The sequence below is a fragment of the Podarcis muralis genome, chromosome 3 (assembly GCF_964188315.1).
Source record: "Podarcis muralis chromosome 3, rPodMur119.hap1.1, whole genome shotgun sequence".
Classification (NCBI taxonomy): Eukaryota; Metazoa; Chordata; class Lepidosauria; order Squamata; family Lacertidae; genus Podarcis; species Podarcis muralis.
This window is the reverse complement of record NC_135657.1, coordinates 31740224-31759691: the sequence shown is the minus strand read 5'-3', so window position 1 is coordinate 31759691 and position 19468 is coordinate 31740224. Positions and strand designations below refer to the sequence as shown.

The window sequence follows — 19468 nt, the reverse complement described above, 5'->3', positions numbered from 1 at the left end:
CTCAATACTTTCGGAGTTTTTTGTGTCTCCTGTGTTTCTTCTGTACATCACACAGTCTGTGTTTACCTTTGAAACTGCCAGGTAAACCGTTAAGTAGCATGAAGATTTTGATCGTTGGAAAACTGTCGAAGAACAAGGATGAAATCAAGTCTGTCATTGAGGAACTTGGGGGAAAGGTGACGGCTACTGTGAACAAAGCTGACCTGTGCATCAGCTCACAAAGTGAGTAATGCTCTTAACAGGTGGCGTTAAAAAACAGGAAGACTCCCAGTAAGAGAAAAGGGTGAAGTTAGATGAGGTAACTAGTTAATATGAAAAGAAGAAGTACAGTGCAGTCTAGGACTGGGCGAAAGATTGATATATTGTCTGAAGCCCATTTGAAGCCCCTGTCGTGATACCGGTTTCATAATTTTTGACCTGGACATATATTGCGAATCATGATGTGTGTGGTGCATTGTGTGCAAAAATCACAATGTGGGGAAAACCGTGAAGCCAGTCAATGCTTCTCTCGATTCCTGTAGGCCCCTGTTAACTCTGCCAGCTCAGCTCTCCCCTGCCTCCTTGCAGGGGGAAGCGAATCACAAGGACAAGCACTGGCAAAAATCACAATGTGGGAAAAACTGTGAAGCCAGCCAATGCCTCTATATAGCTCCATCCTTATTTCAGACATCGTGATATATCAGTATATCACAGCGTTTAGCTGGTGATATGTCACGTTGAAAACCAGATGACTTCTAGCCCTAGTGCAGGCATCGGGATGTTATTGTGGTGCCACCTACCCTTTGAAATGCCCTCTTACTGCATATCAGATGAGCACCTCTTATTGTCTTTTTGGTGCCTAGTGATGGGCACCCTTTTTCAACAAGCCTCTTGAGCAGAGAATCTTATGCTGGTCAGTATCTGCGTTGGGTTTGAAATTGTTTTTTAATATGTTTTATGGTTGTGTGCTATCAATGTCTTCGTTGGTAATTGTTTCGGGATGTTTCGTGAGAAGTGGTTCGTAATTAAATTAAAATAACTTGCATGGGCAAGAAAATCGCAAGAACAATGACACAGCATGCTCTGCTTCCCTTTTCCAGAGGAGGTTGAGAAAATGAACAAGAAAATGGAAGAAGTGAAGGAGGCCCAGGTGCGCGTTGTCTCTGAGGAATTTCTCCAGGATGTGCAGTCCTCCAGCAAGGGTTTTCAGGAGCTGCTTTCGCTTCATGCTCTTTCTCCCTGGGGCGCTGAAGTTAAGCAGGAGCACAAAGCGGTTCCCGTGGGAGGAAAATCCAGCGGACAGTCGAACACGAAAAGTACCGGGAAGGTCAAAGAAGAGCAAGGTGAAAAACCCACGGGACTCCCAATTTTTTTACTATTGTTCTTGGCATTTGTTACATTCAGGGTAGACCTCATCCTAGCCGCCAGTTTTGGGGTTCACTCCTGAAATTAAGGAGGCGATAAGTGGAGGGAAGACTTAGAGTCACAGAATTGTGGAGTTGGAATTTACAAGACCATAAAATACAGCTTAACACTGCATCTCTCCCTCTCCTGATCCAGGAACGAGCAAATCAGAAAAGAAGATGAAGCTGACAGTTAAAGGAGGAGCTGCTGTGGATCCTGATTCAGGTGACCATTTCTACATCTACTTTAGGGTTGCCAGAAGGTGACAGGACCCCTACACTTTTGCACCTTGAATAGTTGTCCAGAAGAGGGAATTTCAGCAAGTACCGTTTGCATAGTAAGCTGAAATTCCCTCTTCACAACTTCTAAAAGGGTGCAGCCACTCTGTCCTTTTATGGATTGGGGACAGGTTGTAGAACACCATCAGTAAATAAATTCCACGTGTTGAGAAGCCCCTTTGAAATGTCTCTCTGTGTGCTTCAGGGAAAGGGAGGGGGGATGTATTTCAGCATCTCTGTGCTATGTGTTCAAGTTAAAACAATAATTTGGATAAGGGTCAAATGTGTTCCCCCATGACTATGGTTGACTGCCTTTTTTTACAGGCTTGGAAGATTCTGCCCACGTCTTTGAAAAAGGTGGCAAAATCTTCAGTGCCACTCTTGGGCTGGTAGATATTACTAAAGGAACGAATTCGTATTACAAGCTTCAGCTGTTGGAAGATGACCGAGAAATCAGGTTTGCTTTTCTTCCTCCCTTCCCAAATAGAAAGTGTGCTGCAAATTTTTCTCCTGCTTGGCTCCTCTGTTTCAATCATTTTTTTTGCGAGACTTGAACAAAAGATAGACCTTTGGTCTGATCCGGCAGGGGGGTTCTTAAGTTCTCTACACACTTACCTTGGAGTAGATCCTATTGAATTAGGTGGCTCTCTCTGCTGATACTTGCATAGGGCAGCACCCTTAGTCCTGTCTGTGTCTCCTTTGAAGATGTAACAGAGTTATTTTATGGCATAGACTCTCATGGACTTGAATGCAAACACAAGAGTTAGTCTGTGCCATTTATGTTTGAAGTTTAATAAAAAGGTTTTTGTCTTACTGTTGGTTTTAAACTGGCACAGCAAATCAGGAGTACCCCCTATTGCTGCTGTTGTGAATTGATTGATTAAAGTGTTCCTATCCTACCTTTCAGGGACGCGGGTGGCGCTGTGGGTTAAACCTCAGTGCCTAGGACTTGCCGATCACATGGTCGGCGGTTCGAATCCCCGCGGCGGGGTGCGCTCCCGTCCTTCGGTCCCAGCGCCTGCCAACCTAGCAGTTCGAAAGCACCTCCGGGTGCAAGTAGATAAATAGGGACCGCTTACCAGCGGGAAGGTAAACGGCGTTCCGTGTGCTGCGCTGGCTCGCCAGATGCAGCTTGTCACGCTGGCCACGTGACCCGGAAGTGTCTGCGGACAGCGCTGGCTCCCGGCCTATAGAGTGAGATGAGCGCACAACCCTAGAGTCTGGCAAGACTGGCCCGTACGGGCAGGGGTACCTTTACCTTTACCTATCCTACCTTTCAGGATGTGGGAGGCGCTGTGGGTTAAACCACAGAGCCTAGGACTTGCTGATCAGAAGGTCGGCGGTTCGCATCCCCGCGACGGGGTGAGCTCTCATTGCTTGGTCCCAGCTCCTGCCAACCTAGCAGTTCAAAAGCACGTCAAAGTGCAAGTAGATAAATAGGTACTGCTTCGGCGGGAAGGTAAACGGCATTTCCATGCGCTGCTCTGGTTCGCCAGAAGCGGCTTAATCATGCTGGCCACATGACCCGGAAGCTGTACGCCGGCTCCCTTGGCCAATAAAGCGAGATGAGCGCCGCAACCTCAGAGTCGGTCACGACTGGACCTAATGGTCAAGGGTCCCTTTACCTTATCCTACCTTTCAGGCCCTCATCAGTTGGGCTGGAAGGAGCAAAGCAGCTCGCAAGAACAGGTTAAAAAAACTGTAAAACAAAATGGAGAGCCAGAAACCTGAATCAACTAAACCTTAAATCCCAGCAGCAAGGGGAAATGGTCACTGTCCCTTTTTAATTTGTTACTTTTGACTTTGATGGAAATGTCAGACTTTATTTTCTGCCCAGAAATAACTGTTTAGTTTCCTTACCTTCAAACCCCTTTGTAGACAATCTTATCTGTCTTGAGTGACATCAAGAAAGCCTATCAATCAAGATTAGATTGTCCCTTCCTTTGTTCAGCATCTGCCTTTGTTGCTACACTTGATCAAAAGCTGTGTACAGTTCAAAGTGTGCTGTTTGAGTTGTGAAGAAACTCTTATGCTGGAAATATCTCTGTCCCAGCCAGGATGTTAAGAGATGATGGGAGCTGTGGTCCAGCAATATATGGAGAAAACCAGCTAGGTTGATTCCACCTGCCAATTTCTCCCCTTTCCCTTTGAATATAGATACTGGGTATTCCGCTCTTGGGGACGTGTTGGCACAGTCATTGGAAGCAACAAGCTAGAGCAGATGCCATCGAAAGAAGAAGCCATTGAGCACTTCCTGAATCTGTATGAGGAAAAGACGGGCAACTCGTGGCATTCCAAGAATTTCACTAAATATCCCAAAAAATTCTATCCTCTGGAAATAGACTATGGGCAGGTAACTTGGGTGACCCTGTTTAAAATCGCAACTGTATCAAAGATCACGCAAGCAGGAAATACTTATGAGAAGTCCAAACAGCAGGTTTTTAACACAAATGTGCATGTGTGAACTTCCATCTAAAATTAAACATTTGAGTCGATATAAGACCCACAGCTGTTGAAATAGGTACCCACACAAAATTTATTAAAAAATAAATTCATTTTTTAAAAAAACAGCTTCAGATGTTGCAAGGACAATGAGGTCCTCAGACAGCTGTGTAATGGTCAGGGGGTGTTTATCTTGCCAGGCTGGAAGTAGAAGTCTTTTGGCAACCATAAGGGCTTGTAACGTTCACTGTTGTTTACCTATTGTTAATCCCATGCTATAGAAATATAGCTTTAAAATATATGCCACCGGCAAATATCAACAATTTTGCTATATACAAACAGACAAGAACTACTACTACTACTACTAATATGCAAATGTACTAGCTCTGGACTTGAATTTCCCAAGCATTGGGGAGGGGGGAGGAGATTGCCCAGGATTTTAACTGATTTTATATCTACTGCTTTTTGTATTTTTACTGTTGCTACAATAACTGCTTTTGTTTCTGATGTTTTTGATATGTTTTATATTTGTTTTATGGTTCTCTTTTGTAGGCTATGTTGGAAATCTAGATTAAAAAAATTATGGTGTTTTTTAAAAAGGAATCCCTGAATTTTGGGAAATTAATTGGACGCAACTGGAAATCAATCTTATTTCTTTTACAAGAAAAAAAATCTATTGAACCAGTTGATTCAAAACACAGTGTTAAGATTTTGCTTTAAATGCTTGGGGGGAGGGATGGAAATGCCTGAGCTATAAGATCACTAGAAAACTGCATGAACATCTTCAACTTGGAGTATTTAATCAGAATCCATTCTTGCTTCAGAATCTCTGCACGTGTAAACAGATATTGGTGGTCTTTCCCTCCCCCTCCATAGGATGAAGAAGCAGTGAAGAAGCTGACCGTGAGTGCAGGAACCAAATCCAAGCTTCCTAAGGCAGTCCAGGACCTTATCAAGATGATATTTGATGTGGAAAGCATGAAGAAAGCCATGGTGGAATTTGAGGTTACTAGGCATCCTTGGCTTAACCCCTTTGTCGCTCTCCCTTTTGTTCACCGTGTGATACAATGGCAGCAGTGCTTTCTTAACACTAGCCGTTTTCCCATGGGGTTCAGTAGTCAGCGGTGGCGGCACTCAATAATGAGAAAGTCCCCCACATGAAACTGAGGTGATACAGCACTTACGGCATCTTCAGAGTGCGAAGCTCTTAAATAAACCTTTAAACAGATAACTCGTAAAAAAACAAAACAAAAAGTTTATCTGTTCTCTTCGTGGAACATTCTACTTTAAGACATTGAGCTGTTCAATAAGCAATCTCTGAACGTTTTCATATAACAACAAGTCTCACGTTGATTTCTTCCATTTATCTCATTGCCAGATTGACCTCCAGAAGATGCCTTTGGGGAAGCTGAGCAAGAGGCAAATCCAGAGTGCATACTCCATCCTTAATGAGGTGCATCAGGTGAGGATGAAATAAAGGGCACCTTTGGAATGGTTGAGGGAATTCTTGAATTCTTAGCGCTTCTCCCCTCCCAAAAATTGCACTTCTATTTTCCCCCTAAACCTCCCTTTTCATGAAGGTAAGATGAAGAGTCTTTGTTATATAGTGAAAGGGTTGCTCTATTCTCTTTCTCTTGTTTCTTGTTCATCAGAATGGCTGTGCCAGAAGGGTGTGATTTGATTATGTGATTATTTCTCAGCTGAGGCGGTACTGAAGCCTTTGAAGTGTATGGCTTGGCATTCCATGGAAGTCAAGCTAGATTGACAGCTTTTATAAACTCTCTTGTTAAATTCGGTGGGGCTGCGCTGTCAGCTAGTTTGGCCTAATGTTACTGTCGGAAGAGTTCTTCACTGCACACCCAAGAACGTGACCAGAAATGGGAATTGGGATTGAGCCCAAGTCTGTACTTTGCTCCCTGCTTACTTGTTCAGCATATTACAAAGGAAAATCTTCATGTCCTAAGCAAGCATTTTAAGAGTTCATGCTTGCTGTTTTAAAATAAATGTAAGACAGATTCAGATAAATGTAACTGTCTTTTAGGGCCTGTTTAACCCTATTAACTTGATTCACTATGTGATGGATTTGTGAACAAGACTGAATTGAATTGAAAATAAATGGGGAGAGTTGATTTTATGGAAGGGTTGGTTTTCTAGAAAACTTGTTCTTGCTAAAGTTATAAATGTGTGATCTGAGCTAAGCCTAGCTTTTTGTAAGTGAAGTAACTCAGGTACACATATTTGCTGATTTTTATTATTATTTTTATTTTGTTGCTTTTCCTTTTTATGTAGGCAGTTTCTGATGGTGGCACAGATTCACAGATATTGGATCTTTCCAACCGCTTCTACACTCTGATCCCCCATGACTTTGGGATGAAGAAGCCTCCTCTCTTGAATAATCTAGATTACATTAAGGTATTGATGGGGAACCTCTGGCGCAAACAGCAGCATTTAGTTTTGACAGCTGGCCCTTAAAAGCACAGAAATAAAATAAATTGTGTACCAACTCCTAGAGCAGAAGGGCAGTCTGCACACTTCAGGCTGATTTCAGGTGGGGTGGAGGAAAACCCAGAAGATAGATGCATATTAGGGGGCATGAATGGACAGAGGGGGAGACAAAATGGATGGAGCAATGGAAGAGGAGTGGGGGATTCTCTCTGAATGTGATGAGTTCAGACATCAGGTGAGAGTGAACTGCCCCTTAACCAGAGCAGAGGGCAAAAGAGAGATCCGCATAGCACAATAATAATAATTTATTATTTCTACCCAGCCCATGTGGCTGGATTTCCCCAGCAACTCTGGGTGGCTCCCAACAGAATATTAAAAGCACAGTAAAACACCAAACATTAAAAGCTTCCCTAAACAGGGCTGCCTTCAGATATCTTCTGAAAGTCAGATGGTTGTTTATTTCCTTGACATCTGATGGGAGGGTGTTCCACAGGGCAGGTGCCACTATCAAGAAGGCCCTCTGCCTGGTTCCCTGAATCTCACTTCTTGCAATGAGGGAATCACCAGAAGGCCCTTGGAGCTGGACCTCAGTGTCCAGGCTGAGTGATGGGGGTGGAGACGCTCCTTCAGGTATACTGGGCCGAGGCCGTTTACGGCTTTAAAGGTCAGCACCAACACTTTGAATTGTGCTCGGAGAGAGCAGGGTGTTGGAATTGAACCAGAGAGATTTGGGTTCATATCCTTGCTCTGCCTTAAAACTTAGTGGGTGACCTATCACTAGTCCTCAGCTTAATCAACCTCATGGATTGTTTTGTGGGGGGAAATGAGTGGAAGGGGAGGAACTATGTTGGCAGGCTTAAATCTGGGACAAAAATTTTACTGTTAACAGGACGTTGCTGCTGACCTTGTATCCAACTTCCTTAGCAGCAATGTGACATGTAGATCCCCACACAATCTATTGGGGCTAAGTCCTTAGGCCATGAAATGTGTTTGCTGCCAAGAATAACCGCATCTTCTTGTTTTATCAAGTCCAAGGTGGAGATGTTGGACAATCTGCTTGACATTGAGGTCGCCTACAGCCTACTCAGAAGTGGGGGTCAGGATGGGGATAAAGACCCAATAGATGTGAACTATGAAAAGCTCAAAACAGATATCAAGGTAAGATATCATGGAACAGAAACAAGGCTGTTGTACATCTCAAAAGAGTTATTTTTCAACACAAGCTGAGGACACCCACCCAGTGTTCACAGCTAGGTTTGGATGGCTATACCTACAAAGCACATTTTGTTATTTGCTTGGAGATACCAGACAAGTGGCACAATTTCAACCTGGGTTCAACTTACTCCCATGGTAAATAAGCTTCAAAGACACACCTAGGGTCAGGCCTTCCATCTGTGTCTTGGCTGTACCTTTCTAAACCCCTATTTAAAAGGAGTTAGGTTTATGAAGGGTTATGGGACGCGGGTGGCACTGTGGGTAAAACCTCAGCGCCTAGGGCTTGCCGATCGCATGGTCGGCGGTTCGAATCCCCGCGGCGGGGTGAGCTCCCGTCTTTCGGTCCCAGCTCCTGCCCACCTAGCAGTTCGAAAGCACACCTAAGTGCAAGTAGATAAATAGGTACCGCTTTATAGCGGGAAGGTAAACGGCGTTTCCGTGTGCTGCGCTGGTGCCGGCTCACCAGAGCAGCTTCGTCACGCTGGCCACGTGACCCGGAAGTGTCTCCGAACAGCGCTGGCCCCCAGCATCTTAAGTGAGATGGGTGCACAACCCTAGAGTCGGACACGACTGGCCCGTACGGGCAGGGGTACCTTTACCTTTTACCTTTAGGTTTATGAATAAGAGCCGGAAGAGCATCAAAGCCGGATTTCCTGCCTTAGGAAAAGTGGTCCTGTCTGCAGTCTAGTCTTTCCCACTCCCTGGGTGCCGCTCAGCTGGGCTTTCAGGATCAACCACAGGATACCAAACCATCCTAACCCATGGATGCTGAACCAGTATTTTTTCTTGTCATTGTCCCCTTTCAAAATAAGGCCAAACCCCCCGGCTCAATAGGAATCATTTAAATTGTGCAATACTTTTAATGGCCTAATGTGTTCTTAGCATTCTTTTCGCTTCAAGTTTTCAATATTTCCCCCTTTATTTTCCTTCAAAGGTAGTAGATAAAGACTCGGAAGAAGCGAAGATCCTAAAGCAGTATGTTAAGAATACCCATGCAAGCACCCACAACGCGTATGACTTGAAAGTCATGGAGGTAGGTTCTGACTGGGGATCGAAAATGATTGTTTAAATTCAGAACCGGTCATTTTACTTGTTTTCTTGTGTGTTAATTTAGGCATGGTGCTAAATACCCAACTAGCCTTTGTGCAGAATAGTATTCCATATGCAAAAACCTATAGTAAAGGAACACAAGCTCTTCTGTGAGTGAGGCTGTTGCTCACTATATGTGTATATACCCTGGGACCTTTGGGTGAAGGGTGGGAAATAAATACCAGCTGGAATGCCAGTTGCTGGGGTGCAAGAGGAGGTCTCATGTCTTGCTTGTGGGCTTCACATAGGCATCTGGGTGGTGGCTGTAGGAGAAGAATGCTGGCCTAGAAAATCCAGACAGGAAAGTTGTGGGTTTGGTTTGGTTTGGTTTGGTTTGGTTTTTGCAGATTAAGGATTGGGGATGGGATGGGCCAGGGGATTGAGTCTTCTCTTTTCATATTCTTCTTTCTTGGTCAATAGCCTTTCTGGGATTCCCCAGTCCCAGGTCAGATGAAAACCCAGCCCATGCAACTGTCTCGTTCATTTTTGGTCAAGTGGTTTTTTCCACCCTCCCCCCAAACCCAAGTCTAAAGTATGGCAATTCGAACCTTCAAAGCCACCTTAATTCTTAGACGGCTGAAACAAAATGTGGCATTAAGCATTTCCATATCTCAAGCAACCTGGAAGATTTAATTTTCCCAGAGAATTCTGAATTTAACATTTTGTGTATAACTTGTGCTGGCAAGGCCCACGTGTGTGCTGTGTTTGTGGCCTGTTCTGCATGACGTGATAAGCTGGGGATGTGGGCATCTGGACAGGAACTTGGCAGCCGCTTTGCTCCTCCCTAGTCCTTTCTGCTGCCTTTCAAGGCTTGGCAGAGTGTATCATCCAAATCAGGCTCGTGGTTAAGCTCACTAGCCATGAACTGTAACCCACAGCAGCAAGGAAAAGCTGTATCTGTAGTGGTAAACATCAGCCTTGCATGTACAAGGTTCCAAGTCCAATCCCTGGCATCTCCATGTCATTGTCTGAAAGAGCATCTCCCAATCAGCAGAGACATTACTGAGCTAGGTGGACCAATGGTCTTTAGTATAAGGCAGCTTGTGAAATGGTTTTTCAGTGATCACATACCTTGATGTATGGTTCGTTCCCTCTTCTCCACACCTCTTCACCCCTTCCAAAGATTTTCAAGATTGAGCGGGAAGGAGAAGCTCAGCGTTATAGGCCGTTCCAGGAGTTGCACAACCGTCAGTTGCTCTGGCACGGTTCTCGCACAACCAACTACGCTGGCATCTTGTCGCAGGGTCTCCGAATAGCTCCTCCTGAAGCTCCTGTGGTATGTACAAGGCTAGTTTGCTAGTGTATTGCGTGTAGAAACAGAACTTTTAATCCCTCTCCCCATAGAGCCCCTTTTTGGTTTCCATGTACAACAGAAAGAAGGAAGTGTGACCTGCAACAAAATATTGCCATGTGGGGAGTTCCTGTTCAATGCCTTCCTCCAGTGGATGCTCCCAGATTTCTACTCCCACCTATTTTCAAGGCTTTTTTCTCCCCAACAATCAGTCAGTATTCCGTCAGCTACTAAGCACGTGCAGTCCGCACTGGGGGTAGCCAGTATGATGTCATGTAGCCAGTATGATGTCATCTAGATGCTGCTGAACTGCAACACCCACCTGCCCCAGTCAGTATGGCCCATGGTCATGGAATTTGTAGCCCAGCAACATATGTGGGGCACCACATTGCCTCTCCCCGTCCTAAAGGTTCTGAATATATTTTCCCTTTGATTCTGAACTTCTGCAAACTTTGGCATTTCCCCCAAGCCTGCTGATAACTCCTCCTTGCATGGCGGCTGGTGCTGCTTAGTCTGCGTAAGCAATGGCCCTGGTAACCGGAACATCAGAAGTAGGGGGAACAACCAAACATCTAATCTACTACTTGTCTGGAGATGTACCATTGGAAACCATATTAATGTGGCTCAGGCTAGCCAAAACAACCTTCAAAAACATTCCATTGAGATAATTGCTCAAGAAAGTATTCCTCTATTACAGCTCAGGATATGAATGTTTTTGCATGTGTCTATGTAAGTAGCATGTCTCCGCCTGCTAAAGTGGAGAGAGAATGAGGCATACTAGTCAGCCTTTTCCCCTACATTCAGAATTCTAGCAAGATGTATGCATTATTTTATTTCAAAACCGTTTCTGCCCTGCCTTTCAAGGTCCAAAGTGGCTAAAGCTTTTACAGCCAATGATTATATCTAGCTTTTCAAGGCAGCAAAGAGTAGACAAATGAGCATAAAAGCAGCCCATGAGAAAAGCACAAAAAAGTGAGAAATACAGCAAACACATCCCAGATAGCAGGCTGCTTTAAAAAGTGCAAGTATCTAAGGGAGTCAAGCAGACATACTAATAACATTTAAGCAATACTAATAAGTGTCTGTCAAGCATAGTAGGAAGAATTTAAAGACAGAACTGAATCATAGAATTGCAGAGTTGGAAGGGACACCAATGGTCATCTAGTCCAACTCATTCAATGCAGGAGTCTCCGCTAAAGCATCCATCGTAGAGGAAGGCCTTTACAATGAGGTTCTCATTTTCACCCCATAAATCCAGCCCTTTGGGAATGGTGATCTGAGACCCATCACCACTGCAGCCTACAATATAGTTCCACCCCAGCCTTCCCCAATCTGGTACCCTCCAACTCTTTTAGACTACAACTGCCTCAGTCCCAACCACTACAGCCAGTAGTCAGGGAAGAGGAGGTGTTGTGGTTCAAGGCATCTGGAGGGTACCAAGTTGGGGAAAGTGGTTCTGCTCAGTTTGCCTAATTGTAGGGCTGCAAGAGACCTTTGCAGTCCAGACCACGGACCAGAGACCCAAATGACTAAATCAGGCAAGTGGGGTTGGATGCCACACAGGTGAATGCAAAAGGAAACAAAACAAAATGGTAAAACTGCTGTCAAAGATGATCTGGAAGAAAATCATTTCCTGCCTTCCAGTGTGGGAAATCTTGTCAGATGCCCAGGAACGAGCTGCATGTCCACAGAGCTGTAGCCAGGTCCATTCCTGGCAGAGCTTTCACATTCCATAAAATAATAATAATATATTTATTCCCCGGCCACTCTGGGCAGCATCCAACAAAAGATTTAAAATACATTAAAACATCAGACATTAAACAGGGCTGCATTCAGGTGTCTTCTAAACATCAGATAGTTGTTTATTTCTTTGACATCTGGTGGGAGGGCGTTCCACAGGGCGGGAGCCACTACCGAGAAGGCCCTCTGCAACTTTGTTTCTCGCAGTGAGGGAACCGCCAGAAAGCCCTCGGCACTGGTCCTCGGTGTCCGGGCAGAACAATGGGGGTGAAGACAGTCCTTCAGGTATTATATCCACATATTTTTAACTAGGTTTCACAAAACAGGAAGTTGCAGTCTGTCCTCAATTCCTCTGTTTTCTCACTAGACTTCTCTGATGAGTTGACTTCTGGCTGTTAAACTGCCACCGTTCTTTTCCTTCTAGACTGGCTACATGTTTGGAAAAGGTATCTACTTTGCTGATATGGTGTCCAAGAGTGCCAACTATTGTCACACCTCTCAGACTGACCCGATTGGCTTAATCTTGCTGGGAGAAGTTGCCCTTGGAAACATGTAAGTCGAGTGTGTTTAGAGTACTTTTGCACCATGTACATGCATCTCCTAACTTCAAAGTATCTTAAATCCAAATTTTGGAACTTGACTGATTTTTAAGAACCCTTTCACCAAGTTGATTATTTGCAAACTATAAATGCTTGTGCTGTGTTCATCAAATGGCAGGCTTTAAATCACAGTGAGTCTTATTTAAGGGTTGCATTCTGAAGTGGTAAAATCATGCATCAGCTGAATCTGTGAACCATTGTTACAAACTGAAAAGGAAAGGCTTTTTCTTCAAACGTATTTGATGTACTGCTCTAAGTCGTCCTCCTCTCTGTTTGCTAGGTATGAGCTGAAGAATGCATCCCACATAACCAAGCTGCCGAAAGGAAAACATAGTGTCAAAGGTAAAACCCCATTGGAAATGCTGCTACAAATGGGGACTCAAAGACTGCAAGCAAATTTGCCATAGTAGCCAAGGCTGGCCCTGGGCTTTTGGCCAAATTCCTTCAAACTTGTTGGGAAAAGATCTGCAAACTGTTTGGTGACTTCTGCAGTTATTTTAGGTCAATATAATATTTTTTAAAACCCAAAAATATATTTACTGACAATTTTAGCTGAATAGCAAATTATAAGATTGGAAATTCTAATTCATTGATGCCAACATGATGCTCTGCATACATCCTCAAAGCTGGATATGAGAGATCTGGGTTGAAATCCCTTGGTCTGTCACTGAGCTTACCAAGTAGTTCTTATGAGGGAATGTGGCCTTGAGATGCAGAAAATCCCCCATCTCTGGTATATGCAAACAGAAACCCATTTCACAAAAAGCTTGGATCTAGTGGCTATCTAGTAGAACTGGATTGGCTGGATATCTAATAATATCCTGTTGTAAATCTTTGTGAGCAGTAACAAAGGATTGGATCAGGACTTCAAATCAATAGGGCAAGTGACTTGTCCCATTGATTTCAGCGGGAACTATGTGGGAACTTGTACATAAAGTTCCTATCCCATCACAATGCAATGAAACTATAAAGATTGCCGCAGTAAAAACGCATAAAATTCACAATAAAAGAAACATTTGCAGCACAATCCTAGCCATGTCTTCTCAGAAGTAAGCCATATTCAGTTGAATGTGACTTACTTCCAAGCAACTGGGATTAGGATTGCAGCCTTGGTCTGGATTTAACAGGTAGTGCCTTTCCCAGTTTCCCCTGAGCAAAGTACTATATATAGATTTCTTGACACCAAAGAAACAAGTGAAAATTGGTCATGATTCAGGTAAGTTCAGAGTTGCTTAATGCATATGTGCATCTGTCAGTTGCAATTTTGTTTGCTTTCCCTCCTATTTAGGCTTGGGCAAAACAGCACCAGATCCCACAGCCACTACCTCTCTCAATGGCGTAGAAGTTCCTTTAGGCAATGGAATACCATCAGGAGTTAGCAATACCTGTCTTCTGTATAACGAGTATCCTTTGAACAGTATTTTTCTAGGATCGTGGAATCATAGAGTTGGAAGGGACCAGAAAGTGAGTCTAGCCCCCTGCCAATGCAGGAAATCCATTCCTATAGTATCCCTGATAGGGGATAATCACGGCCATAGAGCAGAGCTGGCCTGCCTGCCAATGGCTGCTTCTGGACAATTGAATGCCACCATCAGGAAGGGATACTGACCTTCTAACATCAGTATGAGGCTGAATGTGAGTAACTTTATTCTGCAGTTTGGAAAGCATGGCACCCAAACCCACAGGAGTCATGAAGCAAAACGGGAGTGTGGAGCACCCTCTCCTTCCACTAGTACTTAAGATTTTAAAAAACCTGTTCTCAGTGGGTGTGCTTTGATTGCCCTCCAAGCTTGTCAGGGGCTGCTGGGTGTGGGAGCGGGGCATTTGATCAATTGCACACTGATGTATTGGCGTTCTATTCCTGGAAGAGATAGGGGCCTTGTTCCTTCAGCCTTCACTTGATGGACAAGTATTGGCTCTACATAGAGCTCCTCCTGGTGACAGTTCAAAAGCTACCTTGTTAAAAAGCCAGCATCCTTTAGGATCCTAAGAAAACTGTTGTAGGCCGACAACAGTTGGTTCCTCTAGTTATTATTGTCTACACTGAGGAGCCGTGGCTCTCTGGGGTTTGAATCCTTTATCTTAGTTGGGAATTGGGTAATAAGGACCATAAAGTATCAGTGCTCCTGCGGCTATGATATCTGCTAGTTTGTATTCAGGCCCATTTCAGATTCTTTTGATCTTTACTGGTGGAAATGTCCTGGCCCAGCTTATTTAAGGGAACGCTTCTCTCCCCACCCCAGTCCCAAACTATAAAAATATTTAGGTGTGATGCTTCTCTGATCCCCATCCTTCAGTTTTATGTCAACCTGGAGTGAAACATCCTCAGCTATGGTGCCCCTTTATGGAGGCTGACTAGACCTTTTCCCTCCTACAACTAGGCCTTTTCTCTCCTACAGTTTCCACATACGTTTTTTCTGGTAAAACTCATCTGTATTGCGACTTTGGGGAGTTGTTGCAATCTCCAATGTGGTTTCTAATTATTTTAATTTTCAGTTGAAAGGTTTTTTTATTTTATATTTTGTATTCTTAAGCGTGTGCCATTTTGTGTGCTCTTATCAATATGACAAACTACATACATGAAAAAACTTTGTATCGAAGGGGAGGGACAGAAGCCACCTATCGGGCTCCTTTCTGAAATTTTAGAAGGGTCCAAACAGTGGTGTGTGTGTGTGTGTGTGTGTGTGTGTGTGTGTGTGTGTTTGTGCCCCAGAATGTGGCTGCATGGAAGAAACCAGTAACAAAGGTAAGTAAGAACGGTTTTCCCCATTGGCGCTGCAAACATTTCGGCATCCACCCTGCATTGATGTCCTTCACCAAACATTTTTTAAAGAAAAAGTCTTAACTCATTGTTTCCTTCAGATATATTGTCTACGATACTGCTCAGGTTAATCTGAAGTACCTGCTAAAACTGAAGTTCAACTATAAGACATCCCTCTGGTGAACAAGTATTTTGGAAGACATGTTAAAGGATTTAATAACGCAAAACCCTTTTGAAATATCAAAGTGTTTACTCCCATTGCTGAGATGCAAGAAATAAGTTGCAGGGCTTTGCTGAATCTAAGTTTAGTCAGTCAGCTTAGTAAGACTCCCCCCCTCCCCCCCCCCCGATACATGTGCAAAAACACATGAAACTGAGTACTGTACTATGAAAAATGTTTGGGTTTGTTTCTCACTCCTCCCCAGCCCCTTCTTTTTGGCCAATTCTAGTATGAAGGCCATTCTGTGACTTTTAACCGACAGACCAAAAACAAAACAGCCACACAAACACACCTTTGATTTTTGTCTTTTGTGAGGCAGGGAGGAGGAGCTTAGAACTGTTTATAAATCTTTTTTGTTTTGTTTTTTTTACAAAATACCTTCCTTAGTTTCGATTATGAATAAATGTTAAACGTGTTTATTTTGAAGTAAAAATAAAAACTAATTTCATACTAAATATTTAAAGCTTCAGTTACTTTTCGTGCAATCCTGTGATTGACCAGGGCTAATGCCTCTGTAAATTAGCCACAATTCAATCCTTAACCAGCAGCAGTCAGTAGCACAACAGCAGCTGTAGAAACGAAAGCCAATGTGATTATGCTGCCTGCAACTCCAGTCAATGACAGTAATAATAGCTGATCAGTTGTATTCTCTCCCCCCGCCCCCTTCCAAGCTTTCTTCTAACAGAATTGAAGTTAGTATTGCATGGCATTCCCAGGTGGTCAGTCCAGGCACTGATGAGGCCCCGGTGATCTTGTCTACAGCAAAGGTGGCTGCTTTGTGTGGCTTCCAGTCAATGTGTGTCAACAGCTAAGTAACACATTGACATTACCCAACTCCATACTTTACTCCCAATACCCCTTCCACCATCCACTTACCAGGCAGCCAGAAAGACAACAGCTCTCCTTGCCCAAGCTGTCATGAAACCAGAACCTCCACAGGGCAACTATTTGACCATGTAGCCATAGCAGCTTTCTAGTCATGCAGAGCCTTGCCATATCCACCCACTGCATACATGGGAGACTTTCTACCCTAGATCAGTCCTGAATGGTAGCTCAGTCTTTGGATTCCAAGAGGTTTGATTCCTAGGGCTAAGGAGGACACCAAAACATATAAGCCTGCAAATTCAGCATATTAGCCAGTGACTGGTCTGTGGACCAATAGCCTCACTTGAGTAGCAGATTGCTCATCTTACCCAGCCCTTCTTCCAATGCAGTCTTGTAAAGTGTGCACATAGGAACAAACTTTTCATTAGGATAAGTGCCTGTGTCTGCTGGCTTATTGTCCCAGGTTATTATACAGGGTGATTCATATTGAAGTATAGTTTCCAGATGCTGTAGAACAGTTAACAGGTGACGACACAGACCACAACTGCGAACTGTGAAGTAGATATAGTCATAAAGTTTGTGTTCCACTACTGAGGGAAGTGACATAGGCGATAGTGCGCGTGACTAGTCAGGCAAAATGGCTGCGTCTGCAGTGGAGGTGTGTTCTTGAATTGAGCAGAACGGAATCTGTAACTGTTGTACAACTGCATTTTTTATCGCAATTCAGGGAAAATCCTTCAAGCAGAAAATGTGTCCCCTACAATTCTGTTACAGATAACATAAGATATAATACATTCTTTTTTTATAGTGCATTGAAACTGTATACTTCATTATGAATCACCCTGTATAATCTTCCTTTTTACTCAACATGGATCAAATATTGGATTTATCTTCACAACAAGAACGGAAGCAGAGAGCCAGAGGACATTGAACAGCTGTGATCTTATCCTTGCCTGTGCTTTAGGTTCTCATTATTAAACGCTGGAAAAGCCACCACTATCTGCAAATAAGCCAACTTTCAACAAGTGATAAGTCTGTGTACAGTGTAAGGCATGAATGCATTCTAGTGGGCTATTTCTGATGTGATGGCAAATGGCGATAGCATTTGGATACCACACCTATATCAGTATGACCAGCAGAGTAGTTGTCCATCAAAGCTTCAGAGTCTTCTCCAGTTGTTAGCCTTTCCAGAATTGATGGTGAAGAAAACTCATTGCCCACACAATTCAGTGTAAAGTGTTTTATTGCCTCAAGACACAATACAACCCAAACACACTATACACATAAAGTTAAAAGATGCTGGTGCATCGTAAACTATGCTACCAAGTACTGTAACCTGCTCTTAGAGGCTAAACTGAAGAGATCCAAGTTCAGAGAGAGATCCACCACTTTCACCATTCACTACCAGGTTGCTGCATGCAGCCTTGGAGGAGGGTTGATAAGTCATGGCTGAGGCCTGTGGCCTTGGGCTGTTTCAAGAGGCCCACCACAACTGGAGTCCTAACCCTGAACATAGGACATGGGGGAAGGGTAACTGAAGACACAGACTAAGCAGCTAGTGCAATTTCACAGATATTTTCAAATTACACCAACATGAGCATCCCACTTGCCACTATTGGCTAGACAGGAAAATCTACATGTCACAGGTGAGCTCTGGGGGAGGAAGGGTAATTTAAGGGAAATGATACAGCGGAAAAGGCTTACACACTTGCCACAGCCATTCAATTCACCCCTCTTTCAGCTTTATTATTATTATTAAATCATGGAAATAGAATGAGAGTGGTAACACCTATTTCCACAACAACCCTGTGAGGTAGGTTAGACAGATGACTGATCCAAGATAACCAAAGTGAGCTTAACGGCTGAGTGCAGCTTTCAGCCTGTGTCTCCGCAACCTAATGGAATTTGCATGAGATATTTACATAGAGGTGCAGAGGCATTTCAAATTTCAAGGAAATCAAATGAAAAAATCCCCACTGCTGTGACAGCAACATTAAAGGCAGAATTCATTGTTCCGTCCTTAGTTACAGCTCCAATTTCTAGCTTCCACTTGAAGACCACCATAGGCAAGACCCCCAACATTCAATTGAATACCAGAAATCATTGATGTAACTCTTTCCCTCACTCCCTATATAGTATAAGGGAGGGGAGAGAAATACCTTTTTTTTAAAAATGCTGCAATTGAGGCATTCTTTATCAGATTTCTCCAAAATGCAGACAGCTTGATTCTGCATGCTAAATTTCTTAGTAAGGACAAATTACATCCATTTTATAAGGAATATAATTATCATATTTTATAAACGTAAAGTGCTCAAATTTGGTCACATCTCAACTATGGTTACTTACTACACAGCCCCTCCCATATTCCACAAAGACTGCAAATCTATAGTCGCCCTAGTTGAGCGATAGGGACCTTGTGCTATTGGACTCCAACTCCCATCAGCCCCAGCCAGCAAGTCCAACGGCCAAGGATGATGGGAGTTTGAGTCTAGCAACGGAAGCTGCCCTGTGACTCCCCGGAGAAGTCCTGAAGAAATGTTACTAGCATTCAATGGCAGCACGCACTGCAGAAAGATCTACTCTAGTCAGCTGTCGTTATCATGATGATTTTCTTTCTTTCTGGGAGAGGAAAAAACCATGTTGGAGGGGCAATGGAGAAGACTGAACTGAATCGCTCCTACAGTTCTTCCTTCGGATTATTCATAACCTCCTTTCTTGTCATTTGAACCCATCGGTTCAAAGTCTTGCGCTGTGGGGAAACAGGGTGTGCTCCAACACCTGTGGGCCAGCCTTTCAACATACCCCAAGATGGGTATCATGCCGCCTCTTAATGGTCTCTCTTCTCCAAGCTAAATATATACCCAGCCTCGTCAGACGTGGTCTCCAACTCCCTCACCCTCTTCGGAAAACAAAACCCCGCAGCCTCCTTAGAATGCGGTGCCCAGAAATTAAGATAATGCAACAACAAAAAGTACCACCTCGACAAGTTACTTGGGGACGGGAGCGGGGGTTTCTCTTACGCCCCGCACCACAACACCCAACTGTCCCCTGAGAGCAGAGCACGAGATGCACAGCCCGGTGGCTCTGCGCGTCATCAGCCCCAACCATGCCCACGACTGCAAGACGCGTGTCAGAGGGGGAGCCCTTGCACCCGGGGCGGCAGGGAAGCCAGCGCTCTTC

General features: G+C 44.0%; 1 protein-coding gene across 1 annotated transcript in view; it reads left to right on the top strand.

Annotated features, from left to right (window-relative positions):
- Positions 1–15918, top strand: part of PARP1 (poly(ADP-ribose) polymerase 1) — a 42554-nt gene extending 26636 nt beyond the window's left edge. Inside the window, exons 9-23 of the mRNA XM_028724505.2 lie at positions 82–222; positions 1080–1322; positions 1540–1608; positions 1986–2118; positions 3819–4014; positions 4980–5108; positions 5482–5565; positions 6393–6515; positions 7578–7706; positions 8698–8796; positions 9976–10128; positions 12308–12435; positions 12763–12824; positions 13771–13885; positions 15345–15918. Coding sequence (XP_028580338.2) covers positions 82–222; positions 1080–1322; positions 1540–1608; positions 1986–2118; positions 3819–4014; positions 4980–5108; positions 5482–5565; positions 6393–6515; positions 7578–7706; positions 8698–8796; positions 9976–10128; positions 12308–12435; positions 12763–12824; positions 13771–13885; positions 15345–15426 — 1886 coding nt within the window. The 3' untranslated portion in view covers positions 15427–15918. The remainder of the gene's footprint in view (positions 1–81; positions 223–1079; positions 1323–1539; positions 1609–1985; positions 2119–3818; positions 4015–4979; positions 5109–5481; positions 5566–6392; positions 6516–7577; positions 7707–8697; positions 8797–9975; positions 10129–12307; positions 12436–12762; positions 12825–13770; positions 13886–15344) is intronic.
- Positions 15919–19468: the final 3550 nt, after the last annotated feature.